Here is a 23,013-nt window from a genome sequence, read left to right on the forward strand (position 1 = left end):
AGCCACCAAGTTTGTGGTTAACTCCTTACAACAGTCCCAGGAAGCTGATCCACTCAGTTTCCACATCTATACATCTTCTGCATCTACAAAATGTAAAGGTTGGGGTAGCATTAACAATAAGTCCCTTTCCAAATCTTTCACTTTAAGAATGTCACTTTCAGACACTGGAAAATAAATAAAATAGCTTTAATATTATCACCTGTCTGACAACCTCCCAGGATGTTGTTCCCTTGGGAATGTGAGTGAGAATATGTGAGTGAGAATTGTTGCAACCCCAATCACCCCTTTACCAGAAATCACTGTATTAGGAAGCTGGATGCGAAAGTGTCCTCCTAGAGGTGGACTTGTCCGCTGTCGTCTCTGTGTCGTCACCAGGACTAGTCCAGATCCCTCTTCTGTTCCTTCAGTGGGCACAGAGCTGTGGCACGTCAGAAACAAAGTATTAACGTCTGGATTGGGGTGTGCACCTAGGAGGACCTTGTCTGAAGGATGTCCTGTCTTGCTTAGGCTGCAGCCTTCCAGAAAGAGCTAAGGGACCTGAGGAAATTCAGTAAGGGAGTTTTCAGGACCATTCGATGTGAGAATCATTTCAGAGTAACTTAATTCGTGTCTATCATTTCAGAGCTAAAAATGTTGGCATTTAGAGCCTACCGATATGGTGGGCTTCCTCTCTGCCACTGAAGATGTCTCACCTCTTCATTTTCAATTGATGGTTTTATTGCTTTTCCTGCCCAGAGGACCATGGAACAAACATTTAGTCAAGGAAAGTAAAGCACGGGTTCAAACTTTCTGCACCTGCCTTTAATATGCCATTGCAGCATGCTGTAGGTACGAGAACTCATTTTGGAACATATGAGAAAAAGATGAGAGAAAGAAACCTATACAGTTATGCATCACTTAACAGTGAGGATACATTTTAAGAAATGCATCCTTAGACAGTCTCATCATTGTGCAACCATCATGCAGTTTACTTACACAAACCTAGATGGTACAGCCTACCACACACCTAGGCTATATGGTATAGCCTGTTGCTCCTAGGCTACAAGCCTGCTGCTGTACTGAATACTGTAGGCAATTGTAACACAATGCTACATATTTGTGTATCCAAACATAGCTAAACATACAAAAGCTACAGTAAAAATATGGTAGTATAATCTTATAGGACCACCATCATATATTTGGTCCATCACCGACAGATACATTGTTATGTGGTGCATGACTGTATATTTAGACATATATGTGTATACACATATATACACTGTGAATATATATATCCCTACACCCACATATACATATACATACATCAAAGGCAGAGCACTCAATTCTTCCCATTCTACTGGGGTTTAGGTGAAAAATTAAAAGAACAAATTAGAGTATACATGTGTTCCAGAAGCTTAGAAGAAGCCTGATCCTTAGTTACTGCTTTGTAAACTGTGGCTAGAAATGGCTATTATGAAGCAATGCTTATGGGGCTTTAGTGCCATCTGGTGGTGAGTTCTTAGAAACAGCTATTTTTCTTCTCTAGACATTTCATTTCAAAGGATTTCAACAAGATTAACACATGAGGAATGCAATGAAAGGAACAACAAAACAAAACAGTGGTGATGTGAACCTCTGAACAGCACAAAATGCCACTATTTTTAAACTAACTGACTCGGAATTAGTTCTCAAAGTGTAGTCCCCAGACCAGCAGAATCAGCATCACCAAGGAACTTATTAAAAATGCAAATTGTCAGGTTTTTCCCCAAACCTACTGCCTTAGAAACTCTGACCGTAGGCCCAGTAATTTTAACAATACTTCCAGGTGAATCTGGTGCTGCATTCTCAAGATTGAGAACATTGCTTTAAGCAACAAGACAGGTAGCTTTTCCTGAAAAAAGTCACACCTGTGTCCCCCAAGGCCAACAAGCATTCTTAGGAGAAGGGACAGGTGTAAAAAAGCCACTCCTTACCGTGCAGTGATGAGCGGGAGCTCCGTGCCACACCCCGCCAGCCAGGAGGTGACACTGTAGACCGGAGGGGATCCCACCACAGAGACTGATTCCACCAGATTGCCCCCTGGGCGAGCCGTTCCAGAATCAGCTTGAGAAACTAGAGACCAGTGATCCAATTACTATCAAGTGACTTAAGATGGTAGACTTGCTGTGTGGAAAATCCCAATTGGAAATGTGAGTTACTCAGATCTCAGCACACACCTAAAGCATAGATTCCTACTTATCTGCTGCCATAAAGAACACATGGAGAGGACGCAGGAGGATAAGCCATTCAGTTTAGTACAAAAAGGAAACTGCAAGGTCCTGATTTAAGGAGATGAAGATTGATTCCATAGAAAAGTTCAATAACCCCACAGCTAGTAAAATGTCACTCCCTATGCTCTTGGAGGCACTCCTACACAGTTAATCTATTGCAGTGTAGCCTGCCACCCTTTCCTCCTTTCCTTCCCACAGCCCCTGGCAACTCTAGGGATGTTTAGCTGATCCTCTTAGGAGCACTGAACTCAGAGGCACTTGGGTGTTTATCCACAGTGTGGAGCCAGCACGTGTGCAGAAAGGGTGCAAGCTTTAAGAGAGACCACTGGTCAAATCCTGATTTTTTCACTTCTATTGGATTCCCACTCAGCTAATCCACACACACTCCATAAGACTCAGTTTTCTTATGTGTAAAGCGGGGATTATGACATGCATGATTGATAGCAATCAATCTGACAAGGAGAGTTTAGTGAGATTTAAGATTTAAAATGATCAGCACAATATCAACATCCTTTTAGCTTCTTCCCCAAGATTGGTTACAATGGAGACTTTAAAGAGTTTAAGGGCAACACCTTTGTCTAATTCGTCTTCTCATGCTTGATGCTTAGCACATGCTAGGCATAGAGTAGGTGGTCAATAAATGATTACTTGCTCAGCTGGGTAGATCAGTTCGAGGGTCAGTGATCATCAGATTCCGATCTCCTCCACAGCTCCGCTGTGTGAATTGGGGCAAAATACTCCACTCCTTTTAGCCTTGGTTTCCCCACCCATAGGTGGGGATAACAGGACCAACTCATGGGCTTCTGAGAACTGAACAAGAAATAAATGGAAGCTACCACTATCCAGTGGTAGTGGGAGATACAAAGAAGTTTCATAGAGGACATTAGTCGGGGGAATATCATCAAGTATAAAATTGAGATCAGATAAATGATATACAATTAACTATGAATATTGAGCCCAATTGTGTAGTTTATGTTGCCATTAAATAATTCTGAAAACAAAGCCATGCCAGCAGGGTTAATGTGATAAAGTGGGAGGCAGACCGTTTCATGTATGCTACCCCCATCTTCCCTCTTGTCTCCGCCCTCTCCCTTCCTGCTCCCACCTCACCTCACCCCTGGATGATTCCAGATACACAGAGAATTTGGTGGCAAAGAGGTGAGGGCAGTAAGAAAAAGTTCTGAATCCTTGGCTTCAAGTGTTTGGCGAGGCAGAATGGCATTAAAGGAAGAGAAAAGAAAACTGAACAGCACCTATTATCCAGTCCTGAGTTTTCCAACTAGTGGACTCCAGTGTATGAAATATTGATTCCCTCAGCCTTCTGGAAATTGAGGCAGCACTTGGGGTCACCAAAGACCCCCAGCCAGTTGTCTTGGGCACCAAAAAATTCAGGCAGTCACCCAGCACGTCACTTGAGTAGTGTCATTTTCTAAGTGTGCCAGAGCACAAACAGGTTTGGAACAATAAGCAATGACCCAGATGTCCCCAAAACACTTAAACTATGGAAACAGAGGAGAGATGGGATTTTGATGAGAATCAAAGATGATGTAATTTCAAGGCTGATAAAGAGTCCTCTTGCCACCCATCCCCAAGTTCCCCTGCCTTCAGTACTGCAATGTTTAGGCAAAAGACTGAAAAGTTGTACATTTTCTAAATCAAAATGTAAATTAAGGTATCATCTTTTTCTTCTTGGAGAGGGAAATAAACTATAAAAAGTAGGCTAGCTGAGCCCCAAAGCCACAAGGGATTTGACAGAGAAGGAAACATGAGCAAAAGTTGGAAGCCTGAAGACACTGAGGGCAAACTGCACCATTCTGCCTTGGCTGTGGGCGCACATCACACACAGACACCTCAGCAGGGCCCAGGAGGAGGGCTTTGTCCCTAAGACTAGCGGGCAAGAGCCAGGTGAGACCACTGTGCCCAAGAGTGGTCAAGGGAGAGTTCGGGAAGGAAGAGCCAGGCCTGATCTCTAAATAATGAGTAGGAAGAGTCTGGAGAGACAGAAAGGACAAGGGCCTTCTCTCTGAAGAAGATGATTACCTTCTAACTCTCACTGCGTCTGTCTTGAAGGTTGTAAATCAGACTCTTGGCCCATTTACAGAGACAGACACTGCTGTGTTCCTTCCAGCACCTGGTATGACATATTAACTCATGGAAAGGTGGAGAAATCCTGCTAGTCTAATGATAATAATAATAATAATAATAATAATAACAATAATTGCTTATATTTATTAGACACCTTCTATGGACAAGACCAGTAAGGAGTGCTTTATATTAAACTTTAGTTAATCTTCACAGTAATCTAATGAAGTAGGGTCCTTATTATACCCATTTTACAGATGAAGAAACCAAGATTTCCCAGCAAGAAAGCGGGAAAACTGGAGTAAGAGTACAGACACCAGAAGCAAGAGAAAATCGTGGGGAAAATAGGAAAGAAGAGGGACTAGAGAGACATAGTACCAAAGGCACATAATCCCAGCCCCATCTGTTTTCTAGAGCCAAGGCAGGCAAAAAGGAGGATCACCTGTTCTCTCCTCATTAAAAAAAACAGTAACCCCTAGCAGGAAAGTTTGAGGTAGGCATGTGACCGGCTTGTGGAGGAGAGAGAATTTGATGATTACCTGTTACGTTTGTGTCTGCAATAATAATTTCATCCACATAGAACAGGCCCGTCTCCTGGGCCAGAGGGAGAAGGTCAATCTGATGAACCAGCACTGGGGAGTTTGCCGGAGGGGGCTGGAGATCCCCGGAGCAACGCACACAAGTCTCCCAGAGGTCAGTGCAATGGAACTGCCAGCTGAAAAACAGCATGGAGCAGAACTGGGCTCTCAGGGAGCACTTGCAGTCCTCTCCGGTTAGAGCCCTTGTTCCCAACCTGGGGGGCCTGTGAGCTATGCAGCCAGGAGAGAGACCCCATGAACCCCTGCACCCAAGCAGTCCTGGGTGCCAAGGCTACAAACATCCCACCCAAGATGGGATCAGCTCAGCCTTGGATATAACGCTAGTAGTCACCTTTTAAGTCAATCATTCATCCATGACATGCAATGTCAGCAGCATTTTCAAATTACAGTTTAACTGTGTGTCTTAAGCAAATTATAATGTGAGGCTGTAACCACAGAGAAGATTGATACTTCTGGACATTACCAGTTTCATTTGGGTTTAAGACCATTTACAAGACCCATGAGAATTATGTGGAAAGCACTGAATCAAGGGATCAAGACAGCTGAATTTTATTCCAGGGTCACTAGCTGAATGAATTTTGATGAATCACAAATTCTTGGGGCCCCAAATTTCCTCTTTCTGTCATGTCAAAGAATGTTCTCTAAGGTTTCCCCCAACTACGCTGTTCTACAATTCTATCCCTATGAGAAATGTCAGACTCCCTCTAGGGAATAGTATATTCTTAACAACTAACTGCTCTGGAGTCAAACTTTTTTGTCAAATAAAATATATTCAAATCCCCAAATTAGTGTACGAGGCCCAAATATAAGACCATTAGTGCCTGAGGTGGGTCACTGTCCCCAAGACAGTGAATCCTCCCAGCTGACTGAATTCCCACCACGCCTCCCCACCGATTAGCTACCTCTCGGGGCTGGTCCTCGTGAGACTCCAGTCACAGGTGGTATTCTTTACCATGTTTTGAAAGCCGATTGTGAAGGACACAGTCATCTTCAGGATCTTGTTCATGTGGCCTTTGTATGCAAGACACAGCTATGGACACCAAATAAGTCCTTCAGTTCTATTAGTGCAAGAAGCAGTCATTCAAACAATACGTAGCGAGGAGTCCACATCCCTAGAACCCTGCCATAGGCTCTGAGAGAGTCAGCACAGTTGCTGCCCTTCCAGAGCTTACCAGTGTAGCCAGAGAGACAAATAACTTAAATTGTTATTTCCCTACCTAAATAAAGCTAAGGAAAAATACAATAAATACTTTTTCTGACACCAAAAAAATGTCATCAAACAGAGTTTTTAAATGCTTAGCACTGTGCTTGGCAGTGAGGATTTTAGAGTATCTCACTTAAGAAAACCCCTGTTCTAACCCAATTACCCGTGCAACCTCGAGCAAGTAACTCAACCTCTCTGAGGAACCTCAGTTCCTCAACTCTAACTCCCCAGCATCCTTGGTTTCTAACTCAGTTAAAGGCAAAGCTGTTGCCACAAGACTTTAGAGCAGGAGTTTTCAGCCTCGGCACTATCAATATTCTAGGGGCTGGATAATTCTTTGTCACAGGGGCTGTTCTGTGCATTATAGGATGTTCAACAGCTTCCCTGGCCTCCACCCACCAGATGCCAATAGCACTTCCCCAGTTGCAACAACGAAAACTGTCTCCATACATTGCCAACTCTTCCCTGGGGGGCAAAATCACCTCCATTGGGCGCCCCTGCAGAAGAGATGAGGCTGAAGAAGGGAGGAGCTCAAGCCTGAAACATTTAGCCCCAACTCCCACAGCAGCCCAACTAGGAAAAGACTAGAAACTACTGCCATGAGCTCCACCACTCCAGCAAAACTCACTCGGTTCCCAAAGGGCAAATCAGCTGCACTTCTTTTACAAGGGTGGTGGAGCTATCGAAGCAAAGGATTTAAGAAGTGTTTGCGAAATGCATCAGACAATTCAATCCATCAATAATGACAACAACTAGAGTAACAAAATTAGCCTTCACTGGGTCCTAACTGTGCAGGCACTTTACTAGATTATCTCATTTAATCTATACCACAGTCCTGAGAGATAGACCACATTACTGTCCATTTTACAGATGAGTAAATGAAGGCATACTGTACTTAAGACAGACATGGAAGGTACATTGGGTGTGGAATCAGGATTTAAAACCAGATAGTCCAATGACACAGTCTGTACTCTTAGAGATCAAAGAAAATATTGTAGCAAATAAAAACTTTCACAAGTCTCACAGCTAATACAAAGGCATTTCCAGGTAACAACACACAAGTGGGGGCCAGTGGTGTCCATTCATACCTGAAACAGCAGTCGAGAGACCTAGAACCTCAGCCTGAAACACCTTGGGCAGATCACAGCAATCACTCCTTTGTGCTTCTGAGTTTTCAGTCTTGAATCCAGAGAGCAATACCAATACCTACCCACCTGACCCAGAAGCACAAAGACTGCTACTCACGTGTGTATACTGATCTAGCCGATAGCCCTTCTGGGCAGCCGGGGGAGTAAGGACAAGGTGTCGAGGCTGACGGAGGCTGAACCTGCCACAGAAGGGCTCCGTCCCACTGGTGAGGTCCCCATCAGAGTTGGAAATTTCTGGGCCTGGATGCAGTTCAGATAAAATAGAAAGGCAGGCATAGATATTAAAAAAGACAGAGCTTCCCTACATGTGTGCATGAGGATTTTAGAGTATCTCACTTAAGAAAACCCCCGTTCTAACCCAATTACCCATGCAACCTTGAGTAAGTAACTCAACCTCTCTGAGCCTCAGTTCCTCAACTCTAACTCCCCCAGCATCCTTGGTTTCTAACTCAGGGACAAAGTTGTTGGCACAAGAAGACTTTAGAGCAGGAGTTTTCAACCTCAGCACTATTAATATTTTAGGGGCTGGATAATTCTTTGTTGTAGGGGCTGTCCTGTTCACCATGATATGGGCCCCTCAGCCCTGGGAGGAATGGCCACAGCATGAGTGGTCAGCACACCTGGCTTGAAAGCTCCAGCTATAAGAAACTCATTCTGTGTTCCCTGGAGCCTTGAAAACCCTTTAGCATTTTCTCTGTGTAGCAGGATACGGAAAACTATTGAGAAGCAAAAAGACAAGGAATATCAAGATGGAAGAGGTGTTCAAAAATAACTAGAATTTAGTTCGCCTTAGTAGTAGTTTTAAAAACATACCCTAACATTTTAAGAATTTCTTAAGACTACTTTCTTAAGTAGTAATTCCTTTAGATGTAATCTGAAGAAGATTAGCATGGTTTTGGCTATGTTTGCATGTTTCTCACCTATGTCTTTGACCTTTTCCCACCGTGTGGCATGGGGAGTATAGGAGGGTGCTGCACTCTATCTAACAGCCCAGGAGGAATGCCTTTCCTTTCTATTGACATCCACCGAGCATCACCCTCCCAAGCACAGTGCAGTGCCAGTCCCTCAGCCACTCAGTGTCCAAATCCAGGTTTCATATTTTTTTTTACTCTGTTATCACCTTGGAGAGGAAATGGGGATTGTTCTCATTTTATAGAAAGAAAGAAGACCATGATGAAAAAGACAATCAGAATGAAGCCAGGGACAGCACCTTGTTCAAATCCAAGCCGGAGAAGGATGTTAGACCAAAGGGGTTCCACTTTGCATTTTACTGCAAGTAACTCCTCAATGGTTGTTTGAATCTATTACAAAGGAAAAAAATGCCAGGAATTTATATCATGAGCATAAAGACCACCCCCAGTTCTCCCACCCCCTTCCCTCATTTTTTGAAGAAGTCTCCCACCAGATGGGCTGTGGCATTTGCAGGGATTGGCTGACTAGAGACATTGTCCCAAGTAAGGAAGAAGTTTCCTCTGCCTGATACATTCAGCACCTAAAAAAGTCAAGACAGACAAGACTAAATGATGGTGCTAATTAAGCCAGAGAGACAATCTAAGAACACAGGACATTCCTCCTCAACTTGCTATTTCCTTTTTATTATAATTTTAACTTTTCAATGCTTTAACATTCAGAAATCTCTGAGGAACACAGCATCATTGCCTAATGAGAACTTTTGTTGGACTAACAGAGATGTCAGTCTTCCTATTTATCTGTGCCCCTTGATTGAGAGTATGAGATGTAACAGTTGCCACTGAATGCTGCACTTTCAGCCCCTCTCACCAATTGCTTTCTCCCAAGGGTAGCCCAGCAGGCAGAAGCAGCTCCATGGCATGCACCCTCTCTTGGAGGCTTATGCAGTCTCTGCTTTGCTTCCAACACATCAACACATTCCCTGTAGGGCACATTATAGTTTTGCTACTGAGTAAGTTCTATGCAGCTTTTTTTTTTTCAGATGGAGTCTCACTCTGTCACCAGGCTGGAATGCTGTGGCGTGATGCCGGCTCACTGCAACCTCCGACTCCCTGGTTCAAGCAATTCTCCTGCCTCAGCCTCCCAAGTAGCTGTGATTACAGGCACATGCCACCATGCCCAGCTAATTTTTGTATTTTTAGTAGAGATGGGGTTTCATCATGTTGGCCAGGATGGTCTCAATCACTTGACCTTGTGATCAGCCCGCCTTGGCCTCCCAAAGTGCTGGGATTACATGCGTGAGCCACCACACCTGGCCAGCTTTTAATCTCTTAAATCAATTGTTACTTTCTACTTTGTTCTATGGTTATTTGTGCACATGTTTTACTTTTAGACTGTAAGCTTTAGAGGGCAGAGTTCATATTGATTTGTCTTTGTACACCAAAAAGTGAACAACAAAAACTATAACACATAAAAACTCTTCAAAGAAAATATGGGGCACAGCTGAGAGACCCAAAGGACATGACCTTTTCAAAGTAGACTTAGAAAACACAGGCTATAGGGAAATAGGACCTCAATCAGTCAAAAATTATGGAATTTAATGTGTATATGCTCACATGCATGCACGCACACATGTCGGGCGTGTGTTTAGAGGACCTTGTCTCTTTTCTGGGAAATAAGAAGTTTCTAAAAGAAGACTTGCTTGGAACTTAAATTCCTAAAACTAACTCAATGAGTAAGATAATCTCAGGAATAAGACATCACATTTTTGTAAACATCTTCACAATGCTGTTAAAGAGATATCCTATTTCTTTGACAGCAAGGTTATAATGACCCCTCAGGTCGCCAGGCTCCCAGTCAGTGCTCCTGCTACATGGGACTTTATTCCTTCCAGAGTTCAGCTCCATGGGACTGGAAAGAGACACAGACCTGTACTTCTGGAAGCCTCTGGGCTCGGACTCGGATCTGGTGCTTCTCCCGTAGGTAAGTGGTGACCACATCAGGATTCAGCCAGGTGTTGTGAATCTGGACACCAATCCTCATCCCCCTGCTTGGGGCTATCCCATGATGCTCTGCTTCCAGGTAGTACATGGCTCCACCCAACAGCTCCAACTTGGGAGTCTTCTGCTCCCAAGTCCCTTCATCCCTATTCTGCTCCCAGGAGTCAAACCAGTCAGCAGTGCCGACGCTGATGGAGGCCACTTTCACCTATGCCCAAATAAGCATATCATGATCAATACTATGCAGCTTCCAGGCATCTCTTTCTCAAACACTAAGTGTCTGAACTGCTACTATCAAGAGAGTTTTGAACTGGTCTGCCTTTTTAACATATTAACCCAGTTACCTCAGCCCTGTGGTTATTTATGCTTCTCCAGCTCTCTATCTATCTATCTATCTATCTATCTCTTACAATTGAGTAGTACTCAAATGAGAATAGATGGGCCATGTTCAGAGAAGGAACAACCAACCTAAACCCTAGGATTACATGACACTATGGAGAAGGTAGTATTAAGCCCTTCAGAGACCTGGAATGACTTGATCACATCAAAATCTATGACATTTCTCCAATAAACTAGCAAATCAATTTCAGACATACATAGTAATAATTTGAGGAAAATATTGTGATTCTTTGTCAATAGCATAAGTGCATTTTGGCTGCTGTTAAAGGCATCTTTTCTTATCCTTCAATGTTGTTGAGGAATTCCTACATACAGCTGCCTACATCTCCACCCAAAATTAGTGGAAAAGGCACAAGTTTTGTAGTCAGGTAAATTTGGGGTTGAATCCTGAATGTGCCTTTTGCTATCCAAGTGGATTGGGCACACAATCTTTCTTTTTTTTCTTTTTCTTTTTCTTTTTTTTTTTTTTTTTTTTTTTTTGAGACAAGGTCTCACTCTGTTGCCCAGACTGGAGTGCAGTGGCAGCCATGACTGCCCAAGGCTCAGGTGATCCTCCTGACTCAGCCCCTCAAGTAGTTGGGACTATAGGCATGCGCCACCATGCCTGGCTAATTTTTGTATTTTTAATAGAGACAGGGTTTTATCATGTTGCCCAGGCTGGTCTCAAACTCCTGGGCTCAAGTGATCTGCCTGCCTCAGCCTCCCAAAGCACTAGGATTACAGGAATGAGCCACCACACCTGGCCCACACAATCTTTCCAAGCCTCAATTTCTTCATGTGGAAAAGATACATACATATATCTTTATGTATATATGTGTATATACACACAAACACATACATAATATATGTACATATGTACATACATACATACATTTTGCAGAGATGCAGTGAAAACTAGAGACAAGGTCTATAAAAGATGTAGCATAATATTTGGCTTACAGTAAATGCTCAATAAATAGTACGTTCACATTCAAACAAGTTCTTTTTCAACAATTAAAGTTCCTGATCATCCAATGGCATGTTAAACTATCTGTAAAACATGAGAGCCTTAACTTTGATTCTTTCTTTCTTCATGGGTATGGGACTGGCAACAGAGAAAAGGAAAATGAGAAGACAGTGAATACCTTAGTCCTTGGTTCCTCTGACCAACTGAAATGCAAGGAAGCTTGGCTGTCTGCCTGAATCCAGAAAGTGTAATTATTTGTCTCTGGAGCCACAAAGAACCCACTGAGCCGTGCTCTGTAAAGTGGAAGAACATAGAGTCAAGCAAGAGTAACCAAGGCCTGAATCACTGAACCAACAAATGACTGCCCTTGTACTTTGTCTTCTTTTATGGTAATGAAGAACAACCTGATTCTTATGCCACACAATTGTCCAGAATATTCTAGAAAGAGATATAGCACCTGCCTAGTCTCAGCAGCCCAATACATCTCTACACTGGACACAAATACCCTTGCTGTTGTGTCATGTTTGGGAAAGTTGTAGCCACAGCACACAGCTATACGGAAGCTTAGCTGACAAAACCACCTAACACAGCTATTGCAAGCCCTGGATCATGGTAGAAGCTCAATCTATAGTAAATACTATTCTTATTATTAGAAATAAAGACAGATCGCTTATGAGAATTTGCTCTGAGCTTACCAGCTACCTCAACACCTGCAGAGAGCATTTTTCTAATTAAAAATATTATGATCCACAGATAAGCATCAATTCAAAATGTCAACAATTTCAAATTAAAACCCATCAAATGCAACTTTGAAGAAGATTACAGGCAATTTCATAAAACATTTTTTAAAAGATAATATTTTTAATATTTAAATTCCAGCAACCTAATATTATAGGCAGATATAGTTAAAGAACTGATTAGACTGTGTAAATAAATACCAAGAATATTTTCTGATAATGCTATTTTCTTAAATCTTCAGATGATCAATATAAAGATGTTTTTAAATTTTGCTTTAATGTACATACATTATCTTTATTTTTGAGATAATTTTATACCTAAAAATAGCTTCAAAAATAACTACTTTAAAGGTCCACAATATAATTACATTAACTTACCAATAAATAAATATTTTAATTTTTTAATTTAAAATTTTTAGATTTTAAAGAGATTAATGAGAGAGGGAAAGGAAAATTAGTTACTACCTGGCTTGTGGTTCCTCAAAATGGCAGTTAAAGGGACATACCCTGCAACACCTACTATAGAAGTCAAAATGTTCTTTTGCCTTTTGGGGTAGGCTGACTCACTCCTTAACACTCCCAAATACACCAAATGCAGCTGAAAGATTTTCCTTTGAACATTATTAAATGGTCATTAAAAACTATGATAAATGTGAATTATTAGGTGCTACAATGGACCACAAATTAACTGCCACATTTTTGTTTATTTGTTTCTTTGTTTAAAGACAGAGTCTCACTCTGTTGCCCAGGCTGGAGTGCAGTGGTGTGATCATGGCTCACTGCAGCCGCTAACTCCTGAGCTCAAACAATTCTCCACTTCAGCCTCTCAAGTAGCTACAGGTGCACACCATCACACCTGGCTAATTTTTTATTTTTTACTTTTTAGAGACAGGGCCTAGTCCCAAACTCCTAGACTCAGGCGATCCTGCTGTCTCAGCCTCCCAAGTAGATGGGATTACAGGCTCAAGCCATAGCATCCAGCCTTAACTGCCACTTTAAAACCATAAACTCATGGTTAAGTACCTAGTAAGTAAGCCTTCAGGAGACACTTTCCTGCTCACAGATTACCAACCCTACTTGGCTTATTCAATGCCTAAAAATTCTCTAAGCTTTTCTTTACACAATTGAGTTGAAATCTATTAGATTGGTGCAAAAGTAATTGCGGTTTTTGCCATTACCCTCAATGGTAAAAACCGCAATTATTTTTGCACCAACCTAATAAAGTGGTGAAATATTTGGAGGAGGTCACAGACTGACTGAAATTCACACTCATGAGTCACAGTCATCCTCTCTAAGAAGGATTTCAAAGGGAAAAGAGATCCATCATTCAGTAAAGGATCCATCCTTCAACATATACACTGAGAACACATTAAGGAAACAGTGTGTCTAAGCAATTTTCAAGCTTTTATATTTTTAAGTTTACTTTAGAATACTAGAAATTTTGGCTACATCCTGGAAGGGACTAAAAAGACTAAAGGAATTACACACCATTAAACAGGAAAATTAGAATCATGATGCCATCACTACTATTGAAAACAATGTCTCACAGAACCCGCAAGAGCTTCCCCTACTATACAAGGGCCATTGGGTTGACCAGCACTGGAAGGCTGTTCCTACAGCATGCTGCCTAGACTTTGCTCCCTCATGTACCCAAAGGGCAAATTCTTGGATCTTTCTTTGGCATCAACCAGATGTTAGTTTTACCTCTTAACCATGTACCTAAAGCATGTTTTACTCTGCTGTCTTTCCAGTCTCCTGGCCTGCTCAGCTCAATGTTCTAGTTGATAATCATCTCCAAAACAGATTGTAAACTAAGTTGTGGAAAATATACATTTTACATATTGATCAAAATTTGTCCCTGCACTAGCATGACCAACACTGATTGAGAATACTGTCAAACTCTGTTGTTGTTGAATTGGCTAGTGTTATAAATTCCTGGAAATCTTGATACCTTCCTTATCTGTCTCCTAGCCTCACCTAGGTTAGCAAAGGTGCTTTTGATGTGGGCTCCCACTTTTCCTACAACATACCTGAAAGGTTGTCCTTCCTGTGACCAAAACCCAAATGGAGAACTGGCATTAGGGACAATCTGCCACCTGTACCCTGGGGTGGCTTCAGTCAGTTCCAGTCCCTCAACAGCATCTCCAACTTCAAAAAGAAGCCCTCGATTGCCTGTAAGACATGTAGATCGCATAAACATTACAGGGCACACCTTCCCAAATTGGGGAATTACTTTATTTTAAATTACAAGGTGAAAGATGACCCAGATGCTACCTGTAAAGGTAAGTCAACCTAGAGCCAGATACAGTAGTTATATGAAAGGTTCTGTAGTTAATATGAAATACAAATGTTCCGGAAAGTAATAAACATTCCATGGGTTAGGAGTTAGCCTTTTTAGCAAGAGTTCCTAGAAAAGAGAATCAAGTCCTGGAGAAAATGTGAATTGAATGAGCAAACAGAAGCTGAGGCTGAGTAAAAGGAGGACAATGTGACTGTGTGCTGGTGACGTGGCTTGACTTTGTGCTTCCCAAAGCCGGAAGTGGGCTTCAGTATCTTTTAAGTCCCAGTTCTGCTGTGAAATTCAATTCTCTAAAGTCTTTTTTTTCCCATAGCATTGGCAATCCTTAAGTTTCTCAAGTGTCATGGCCTCAATTTGTGGACCTGCACACAGAGCCAAATATGTGGCATGCTGCTATTATGTGACATTTTAAATGATATTGTATTAATTTATATTTTGTATTAAGCAAACCCTGAGGCCAAAGGCACAGGTGCAATCAATATTGAATGCTAACTTGGGCTGAGGGTAAAACTCTGGAATCACAGCTAGACGTGTAGCTTTGAGCAAATTCCTTGATGTCCTTGCATCTTCATTTTCTCATGCATCAAAATGGGACCAATAATAAAATAGCAATAATACACTAGGACCAAGGGAAAATATATATTCAAAGAGCCTGGAATACAGTAAGTGCTCAATAAAGGTAATTATGGTAATTATTATTTTAAACTAATACTGTTGTTCCTCAACAACTCCTAAAAGGGAGAGGTGGATAAGGAATAAACAGAAAAGTAAGAGCATATTTTGAAAATATTACTTTAAACCAGGGTTTCTCCACCCCAGCACTATTGATATTTTAGGCTGGGTAACTGTTGTGAGGGGGTGTCCATGCATTGCACAATGTCTAGCAGCCTTCCCAGCCTCTGCCCACTAGATGTCAGTATCATCACCACCACCACCACTTCCGGTCTAACAGCCAAACATGTTTCTACACATTGCTACGTGTCCCCCAAGGGGCAACATTGCCCCTGGTTGAGAACAATTGGTTTCCATAGTAATTTGCCCAGCTTCTGTGGAAGAAACTTCAAAAGACCTTCACAAAGGACATCACTAACTGTCAAACCAGCTGCATTCAGGAAATTACCCAAGTAGCTAAAGCACGAAATACTCAAAAAGGGAGCAGACTCTCTATTTCCTGACAGGAAACACACATTATCTCGATTACTTGTTTCAGTAGTTTTGTTTCCTTGGATGGAAGCTTTCCCTGAGTAAAAACTGCAGATCTGGGAGCTGGAGAATTCTCAAGCCAAAACTTTGCATGCATTTTCACACCTGAATGCCCTTTCTTTAGAAAGGTTTCTTCCCCTGCTGGGCAACTTTCCTTGTAGGTGCTGTGCCTCTAGAGTTGACTCTCACTGCCTGTAGTTTAACCATTAAGTCAGCCCCTTGGGCACAGATGTGCAGCCTGTGGTTCTTGGCTGGGTAACATACCAACTGCCCTTCATCCCTGACTACACTTGAGCCTTCAGTTCTAATGCTCAGCAGAAAAGTGCTCCAGTGTTGTGCTCTTAATTTGCTGCTGTAGGGTGGATGCTTTAAACAGAGAAGGACAGCTGGAAGCTCCCTTGCCTCCTCCATTTCTGCCCACTTCAGGCATAACCTGGTGGCAACATCACAATATATCCCTGTTTCTCAAAGCAGCAGACAGATGCCCACAAGAGAGAAAAATTCATATTTAAATGCATCCCATTGTGCCCTACTCTCCGACCTTGTCTAATGCTGTTGTTTTGAGCATAGCAGAGCACACTCTAATGCTCCTGTCTTCTTAGCCAGTGGACGTGCAATTGACCCATTGAATGAAGGCGGGCAGTTTGGGGGTTTCTTCCTGTAGCTATAACAATATCTTGAGGGCAGTTATGCTTTCTAGACCATGGTCTCTTCTGGACGCCACTGGCCATAGAGCTGGCTGGGGCTAGAAGTGCAATGTCACTAAGCACCTGAATAAAGCTAAGAGCCTTCCTGAAAGGAGAGCCTTGACAATGGTATCATGGACCCAGGGCTCACTGAGTAAGCCAGTCAAATAGATGAGAAAGAATGCAAACACTTTTATTTCTACTCGCCAGCCCATCATGATTAAAGATATTCAGAGTTTATTGAACAGCCCTGGTGGCTTCCTTACCTGGCTGAGGGGTGGTGAGCCTCACATCTTTTCCTGGAGCCCGAGTGGTGCACTCAATCTTCCTGGGAGACACGTGTCTAATATCACATGGAATGCCTAAAGCGAATTAAAGAAATTTATGTATGTGTGTGTGTGTAGGTATACATATATATGTATATGTGTGTGGGTATATGTATAATTATATATATATATATAGAGAGAGAGAGAGAGAGAGAGGCAGTTGGGAGATGTGATGGCAAGACCAGACTGAAGTAGACAGGCTCCTATTCTAAGGCAAAGGGCTGGGTGTGGATGGAATAGCAAAAGTTGTCACCCCAATTGAAGGAGAAAAGAGAGAGTGCAGAGCAGCAGAGCATAGGGCAGCTTGGAGTATTCAGAAGGAAAGCCATGCAATGGAGTGCTCTTCATTGGGGACGTACTGAACCACTTAACTGAGCATGGGAGGTAAGTGTGACATGACAGTGTGAGGACACCCTTGGTGTCACCAACTACAGAAGCATCCCACCTACTACAGGACCTGGCAAAACAAAAGGCTCTAGAAAGGTCCACAAAAGGGTTTGCCAAGGTTGGGGTGTGGGGGATTTCCAGAGTAATCTGCATAGCAAATGCCCACCCACTCCTGCTTGTCTATATCAAGACAGCTAACAAGGGAGAGTGAAGAGAGGGGCTGTTTTTAGTAGAAGTAAACCTTTGTCAAGAAGGAGCTGTATTTCTTTCTTTCTCTTCACTCACAAGATAGGGGCACCTGAGGGAATTGCCTATGCATTGTGAGTGTGTCTGCAGGACATTCCATTCCTGTGACCCATGTACTGTAGGACCAAAATCCCACCTGGTCTCAACCAAACACATGACTTATCAAACATGATGAGTCAGAAGGGGCAAAGCTTGCTTCCTCCTGCATTCCTCATGCCATACAGACATATAATCTCCTAGAGCATCTAAAACTATGAACTATTTTCAGCCATTTCATCATAGTTACCTGCAATGGTAACCTGGGCAGAATTGTCAAAAAAGTCTCCTGTAATTGTGATGTCTGTTCTTCCCCCAAGGCTCCCAGTTTCTGGAAACACAGATAATATTTCTGCAAGAGTTTAAAAAAAAAAAAGTAAGCTTCCAAATATAGACCAGAATATGACCTAGATAATAATATAATAATAGGAGATATTAATAATTTCTTACTTTAACTTTCTAAGTCCAGCAACAGTTGAATTTTTTTCTAGTAATAACTATTTTTAAATGCACATAATAAGAAAAAGACCAGAAGTATATATTATCGAGGATCAATATTTGAAAGGAAGGGGAAACGTGGAGTCGTTCATGGTATCAGCAAAAGCCCCTAGTACCATGACATTTTCTCAGAAAATCTGTCTCCTGACCTCAAGGACAATATTGACAAGTCAGGGAACAGTAAGTTACAACACAAGGAGGAATCAACTTTGGGTACACTGGGAAAGGCTTCAGTTCACCCATATGAATCTGTAATTTGCTCTAAGCAGAAGAATGAATTTCACTGTCTTTAGGACCCTCCCACTCTTTCCCACACTGAATGCTCCTTCCCCACATGTACCTCACACCTCATACCCAGTTCTTTCATGCTGCTCCTGATTGTTTAAAATTGCCTACAGTGACTCAGGCCTGTAATCCCAGAACTTTGGGAGGCCGAAGCGAGTGGCAGGTGGATCACCTGAGGTCAGGAGTTTGAGACCAACCTGACCAATATGGTGAAACCCTGTCTCTTCTAAAAATACAAAAATTAGCCGGGTTCCATGGTGTGCACCTGTAATCCCAGCTGCTTGGGAGGCTGAGACAGGAGAATTGCTTGAACCCAGGAGGCGGAGGTTGCACTGAGCCAAGATGGTGCCACTACACTCCAGCCTGCGTGACAGAGCGAGACCCTGTCTCAAGAAAAAATAAAATAAAAAATTTAAAAAAAGAAATTACCTACAGTAATATGACACATAGTCCTCAGAATTTAGCTTTATCTCATTCTTTCCTCTCCTACGATCAAACTTTGACATTTCTAAGATTCATTCCCTCCAGAGAAAAGAGGAGTTGCATTTTGTGTAAACTGAAGGTACAAAAGCTAATGATGAATGGTTACCCCTGAAAAATAGACATTTTAGGAGGTTATTTTACAATGCTTTTTGCCCATGAGACAAAGCAGAGGAGACATATGGAGGCAAAGATTGATCCCTTACACTCAGATACCAAAATTCACCACTAAACCATAATAACCCCCTGCTTTTAACCCACTATTTTATAATTTCTTTTTTTTTACACTAGCACTGGAATTTTGTATCAGCTTTACGTAGAGATTAACACATTCTTTTGTTATGCATTCAAAATTACACAGATCAAAAACAAAATTTATGAAGTTCTTAAACTTTTAACATAGTTGTAGATATTTGATAATTTTTTTCAACATTCACAGAGCACCTATTATATGGTACTAGGAATATAAAGATGAATACAAAATAGTTCCTGTCCTCGAGAAGATCAGCATGGTAAGGCAGGTATGCAAAACTATCATTTAATACCTTGGGTCGGAGAAATTAGAGAGTATATGAAAGAACAGAGAAGTTTGGGAGTAGGATGGGAGTATCGAGGTGTAGAAGAAAATGTTTAGAGATGACACTAATCTGAGTCTTAAAGGACGAATTAGAAGTGGCCTAGCGAAGAGGAGAAGGAGAGGGCATTTAAAGCAAAAGATAGACTGAGTGTGGACAGAAGAAATTGCACAGTGCATGTTAAGTGTGGCTGGAGTATGAGAGACAGAGATAGAGCTGGAGAAACAGACAAGGAGGACGTCAGAAGTTTGCCCCATTTCCAGTAGGGGATAGCAAGCCATAAGAGGATGGTGAATAGGAAGGAACCATGCATCAGATATATGCTTGATGTAGAGAAAGCCGGGGAGGGGCTTGAAGGGGCAGAGGGCAAGTCAGGGCCTCTAGAAACCACTGCAGCATGTAACACAAGAGGTGATGGGGTCCAGAAATGGAGAGTTGCTGTACAGATACATCATAAATAAGAGATAAAACTGGCAGAAATTGGTGATTGAACAGATATGGAAAGGAGGAGGAAGGAGAAATTTTAGATGAATTCCAAGATTCTTGCTCCTCTACCTCTTTAGACGACTTTTGGAATAAGAAGGATAAGCACCACTTTGTCAATTTTAGAGATGCTTCATTAAGGCTCAAAAAGCTTAAAAGGCTTAACTAGTGATTGAATGTCAGCCCCTGAGGAGCTCAGCCCAGGGCTCTTCATGGCTGTCTACACCCTCTCTTCCTACAGCCTGCTCTGCTGTGAAGAAGTTCAGGCCCGTGAGTCCTGATCCCAAGAAGACATTGGCCCTGGAAATGTAAAAGAGCTGTGTCATCAGAGATACCTGTTATCTGAGTCTGTTTCCTTATCTGTAGAATGGGGCTAATGTTAATCCATCTCATAGTTAAGTGAAATAAATATTGAGGTTGTATGTAAGACACTTAACAAGGTCTGACATTCTTTCTATAGCAGCTGTCGTTATCACCATCACCTTGGGCGCTTCTTCAAACTTACCCCAAATAGACTAGTAATACTGTTTAAAGAAAGGAAAAATCAGGGTCAAAATGCAGCTGTTGCAGGATTAGGCTATCTAGAGAGTAAATGACATTTTCTCCATGACCTGTGAATTATCTTGCACTTTTGACAAAGGTAGATTTTGATTGCTTCTGGAATCTGAACCAACCCCACAGACATTTCTTCAGCAGCTGTGTGACTGTATTCCATTCTAGAATCTAAGTATTCTTTAGTAGCCAGCTTTCTACTACCAAATCGAGTTCACAATTCCAAGCAAGCTTCCAATTTTCACATTCATTTTTTTAGTATGAGGGTTGACTCATCAGATGGTAACAGAACAGCTTAATATCAATATTAGTCATAAATTATTGAATGAATGCTCAGAGATGGATGTTAAAGTAACTGGAAAGATGTGCTTTAAGACTTTTTAAGTGCCACCTTTTTTCTTTTACTTTCAGAAGACAGAATAAGGCAAGACTCTCCTTTCTTTTATTCAGTTTATATCCATAGAATTTGTATAGAAGTTTATTATCAAGTCTCTTTTAATATATTAACTAAACCTGACATGGATACAAGCAATTTAATCTCAACCAAAAACACCAGGCTGTCTATGATTGTAGGGACAGCTTCGGGTGTTAATGGTCATCAAGAAATGGCCAAAAGATAGGGAAGGAGGGGCCAACATTGAGTGAGGCACAAGGGAAGGGGTACTTGGTGAAGGGGAATAGTACCTGAGTGTGTCTGGTATAGGAAAAGGTCCTGTTTAGCACTGATCAGCCATGCCTTCTTGTGGACCATTGACCTTCGAAAAAGACAAAGTTCTGTTTTGAATGAAAATATCAACTGGGATTGCATTTTTTTTAGTCGGCTGCCTGAAAGGAAGATTGGGAACTAACCTCTATTGATCTTTAGAACAGTTGAAATAGCAGCTCCCTTGGATAACTAAAGAACAATACCAACAGGACAAAGTTGTTTTCTGATATATAAAATTATCAAATGGGAATAATGCCTGCTTCATAGGGTGTCCCAAATGTTCAATGAAATGATGAGTGTGAAAGGGCCTAGTCCTTAGTTGGCCTATAGTCAATACTCAATAGACATTAATTTTATTTCTTCCAAAATGAGAAAGAGAGAAAATCTCCATACTTTGGGCTGTATAGCTATAATTGTCACTGTCATTACAAGGCAATTATTATCAAATAGACCCTACGCTTTTAACAGAAACACCTGTCAAATTATGTAGGGGCAAAATATAAGGTAAGGATTCAGAATTCCAGAATGCTAATTTATCACTTCAAAGTGTGATAAAATGTGGACCCCTTCCATTTTCAAGAAGGCACTTCCTAGATGGTACAATGTATTTCATGAAACCATGTTCCTTATAAGATACTTGTGATAGTTTTCAACCTACAGTACTTTGAAATTACTTAAGATTTAATTCCCAAAATTCTGCACCACCACCATATTGAAACACACATTGCCTACAGATTAGTGAAGAGGACACAACTTCATTCACCCAAGTAAAAAAGTCAAGGAGGTATATGTGGTCTCATTATACTATTCTGTTTTTATATGTTTAACATTTTCCGTCATAAAAAGATAAAGAAAGTAAGCAAGATGAGAGAGATAGGTAATATAAAATGAAGACAAATTTGCCTATTTCTATACCCAGTTACTTACTTTCCTTTGTTAAATACTGAGAAGCTAACATTCTGGGAGCCTGTAACACAAAGAAACACACATTAACTCAGGAATCTGCACGAATCTTCCGGGCCAGGCCATTGCTTTCATAAGCCCAAAGACTCCAATATCATCAAATTACCACCCAAACCTGTAATTTCTTTAGTGGTTCCCCCCCGCAAAAACAAACAAACAAACAAAAAAAAAAAAAACAAAAAAGAAACACCTCATAAGTTTAGCATCATTAGTAATGTGGACTTCTAGCCATAAAAGGTCAAATGCAGTATTGCATAGCAGGGAAGAGCCCAGGCTTCGAGTTAGATGGAGCATCATTTAAATATTGATTTACTGGTAACTAACTTCAATTTTTCTCACCTGCAAAGCCAAAATAATAACACCAACTTCACAGGTGCATGTGAGCATTAAATTAGTTTCTATATGAGCTGTTTCATATAGTAGTATTTTCCAGGGAATTCTTAACAAATAGTAATTATTGTTATTATTATTATCCTCATGAGAACCAATCTTGCAATTGCTTTTGTCTGGATACAGAGAAAGAAGTGTATAAGACTTTAAAATTATGTTACTTCTCTAACAGACCGATGTAATCGCCTTCCACACGGCACTGCAGAGTCCCAAGACCATGGTCCTCCTGAGTAGGATAACTAAGGAAAAGACAAACTGAGGTAAGAATGACCAGACAACTCACTACCAGAAGATCTGACTCTTTAACCAGGAAAGTAGAAAGCAAAAGAAAACCAAATTTGCTAGAGAAAGTGGTAGATACAGAAAGTATAATGAGTTCATTAGGGCAAATGCTTAGGGTAATACTAACTAGTATTACCCTTTATATATACTAGTTAGTAATACCCTAAGCATTTGCTCTAGTGCTAACTAGTACTACCTTAAGCATTTGGTCCTTTCTTTTCAAATGTGTCATATGACAAGTATAACAAAACCTTTATTTTTAAAAAATCTGTTATCAAGTATGAACCCCATAAAGGACAATTCTGAGCAAACAAAATGCAGACACAAGGAAGACTACACACAA

General features: G+C 41.3%; 1 protein-coding gene across 1 annotated transcript in view; it reads right to left on the reverse strand.

The window, feature by feature from the left end:
* Positions 1–23,013, reverse strand: part of PKHD1 (PKHD1 ciliary IPT domain containing fibrocystin/polyductin) — a 467,099-nt gene that overhangs the window by 430,602 nt on the left and 13,484 nt on the right. Inside the window, exons 8-22 of the mRNA XM_008958657.5 lie at positions 22,563–22,627; positions 21,963–22,002; positions 21,014–21,084; positions 17,707–17,808; positions 16,728–16,823; positions 14,304–14,445; positions 11,715–11,829; positions 10,121–10,399; positions 8,685–8,774; positions 8,493–8,583; positions 7,380–7,522; positions 5,833–5,960; positions 4,871–5,046; positions 1,953–2,091; positions 291–418 (exon numbers count right to left, since the gene is read on the reverse strand). Of these exons, the coding sequence (XP_008956905.4) occupies positions 291–418; positions 1,953–2,091; positions 4,871–5,046; positions 5,833–5,960; positions 7,380–7,522; positions 8,493–8,583; positions 8,685–8,774; positions 10,121–10,399; positions 11,715–11,829; positions 14,304–14,445; positions 16,728–16,823; positions 17,707–17,808; positions 21,014–21,084; positions 21,963–22,002; positions 22,563–22,627 (1,805 nt within the window). The remainder of the gene's footprint in view (positions 1–290; positions 419–1,952; positions 2,092–4,870; positions 5,047–5,832; positions 5,961–7,379; positions 7,523–8,492; positions 8,584–8,684; positions 8,775–10,120; positions 10,400–11,714; positions 11,830–14,303; positions 14,446–16,727; positions 16,824–17,706; positions 17,809–21,013; positions 21,085–21,962; positions 22,003–22,562; positions 22,628–23,013) is intronic.

The sequence above is a fragment of the Pan paniscus genome, chromosome 5 (assembly GCF_029289425.2).
Source record: "Pan paniscus chromosome 5, NHGRI_mPanPan1-v2.0_pri, whole genome shotgun sequence".
Classification (NCBI taxonomy): domain Eukaryota; kingdom Metazoa; phylum Chordata; class Mammalia; order Primates; family Hominidae; genus Pan; species Pan paniscus.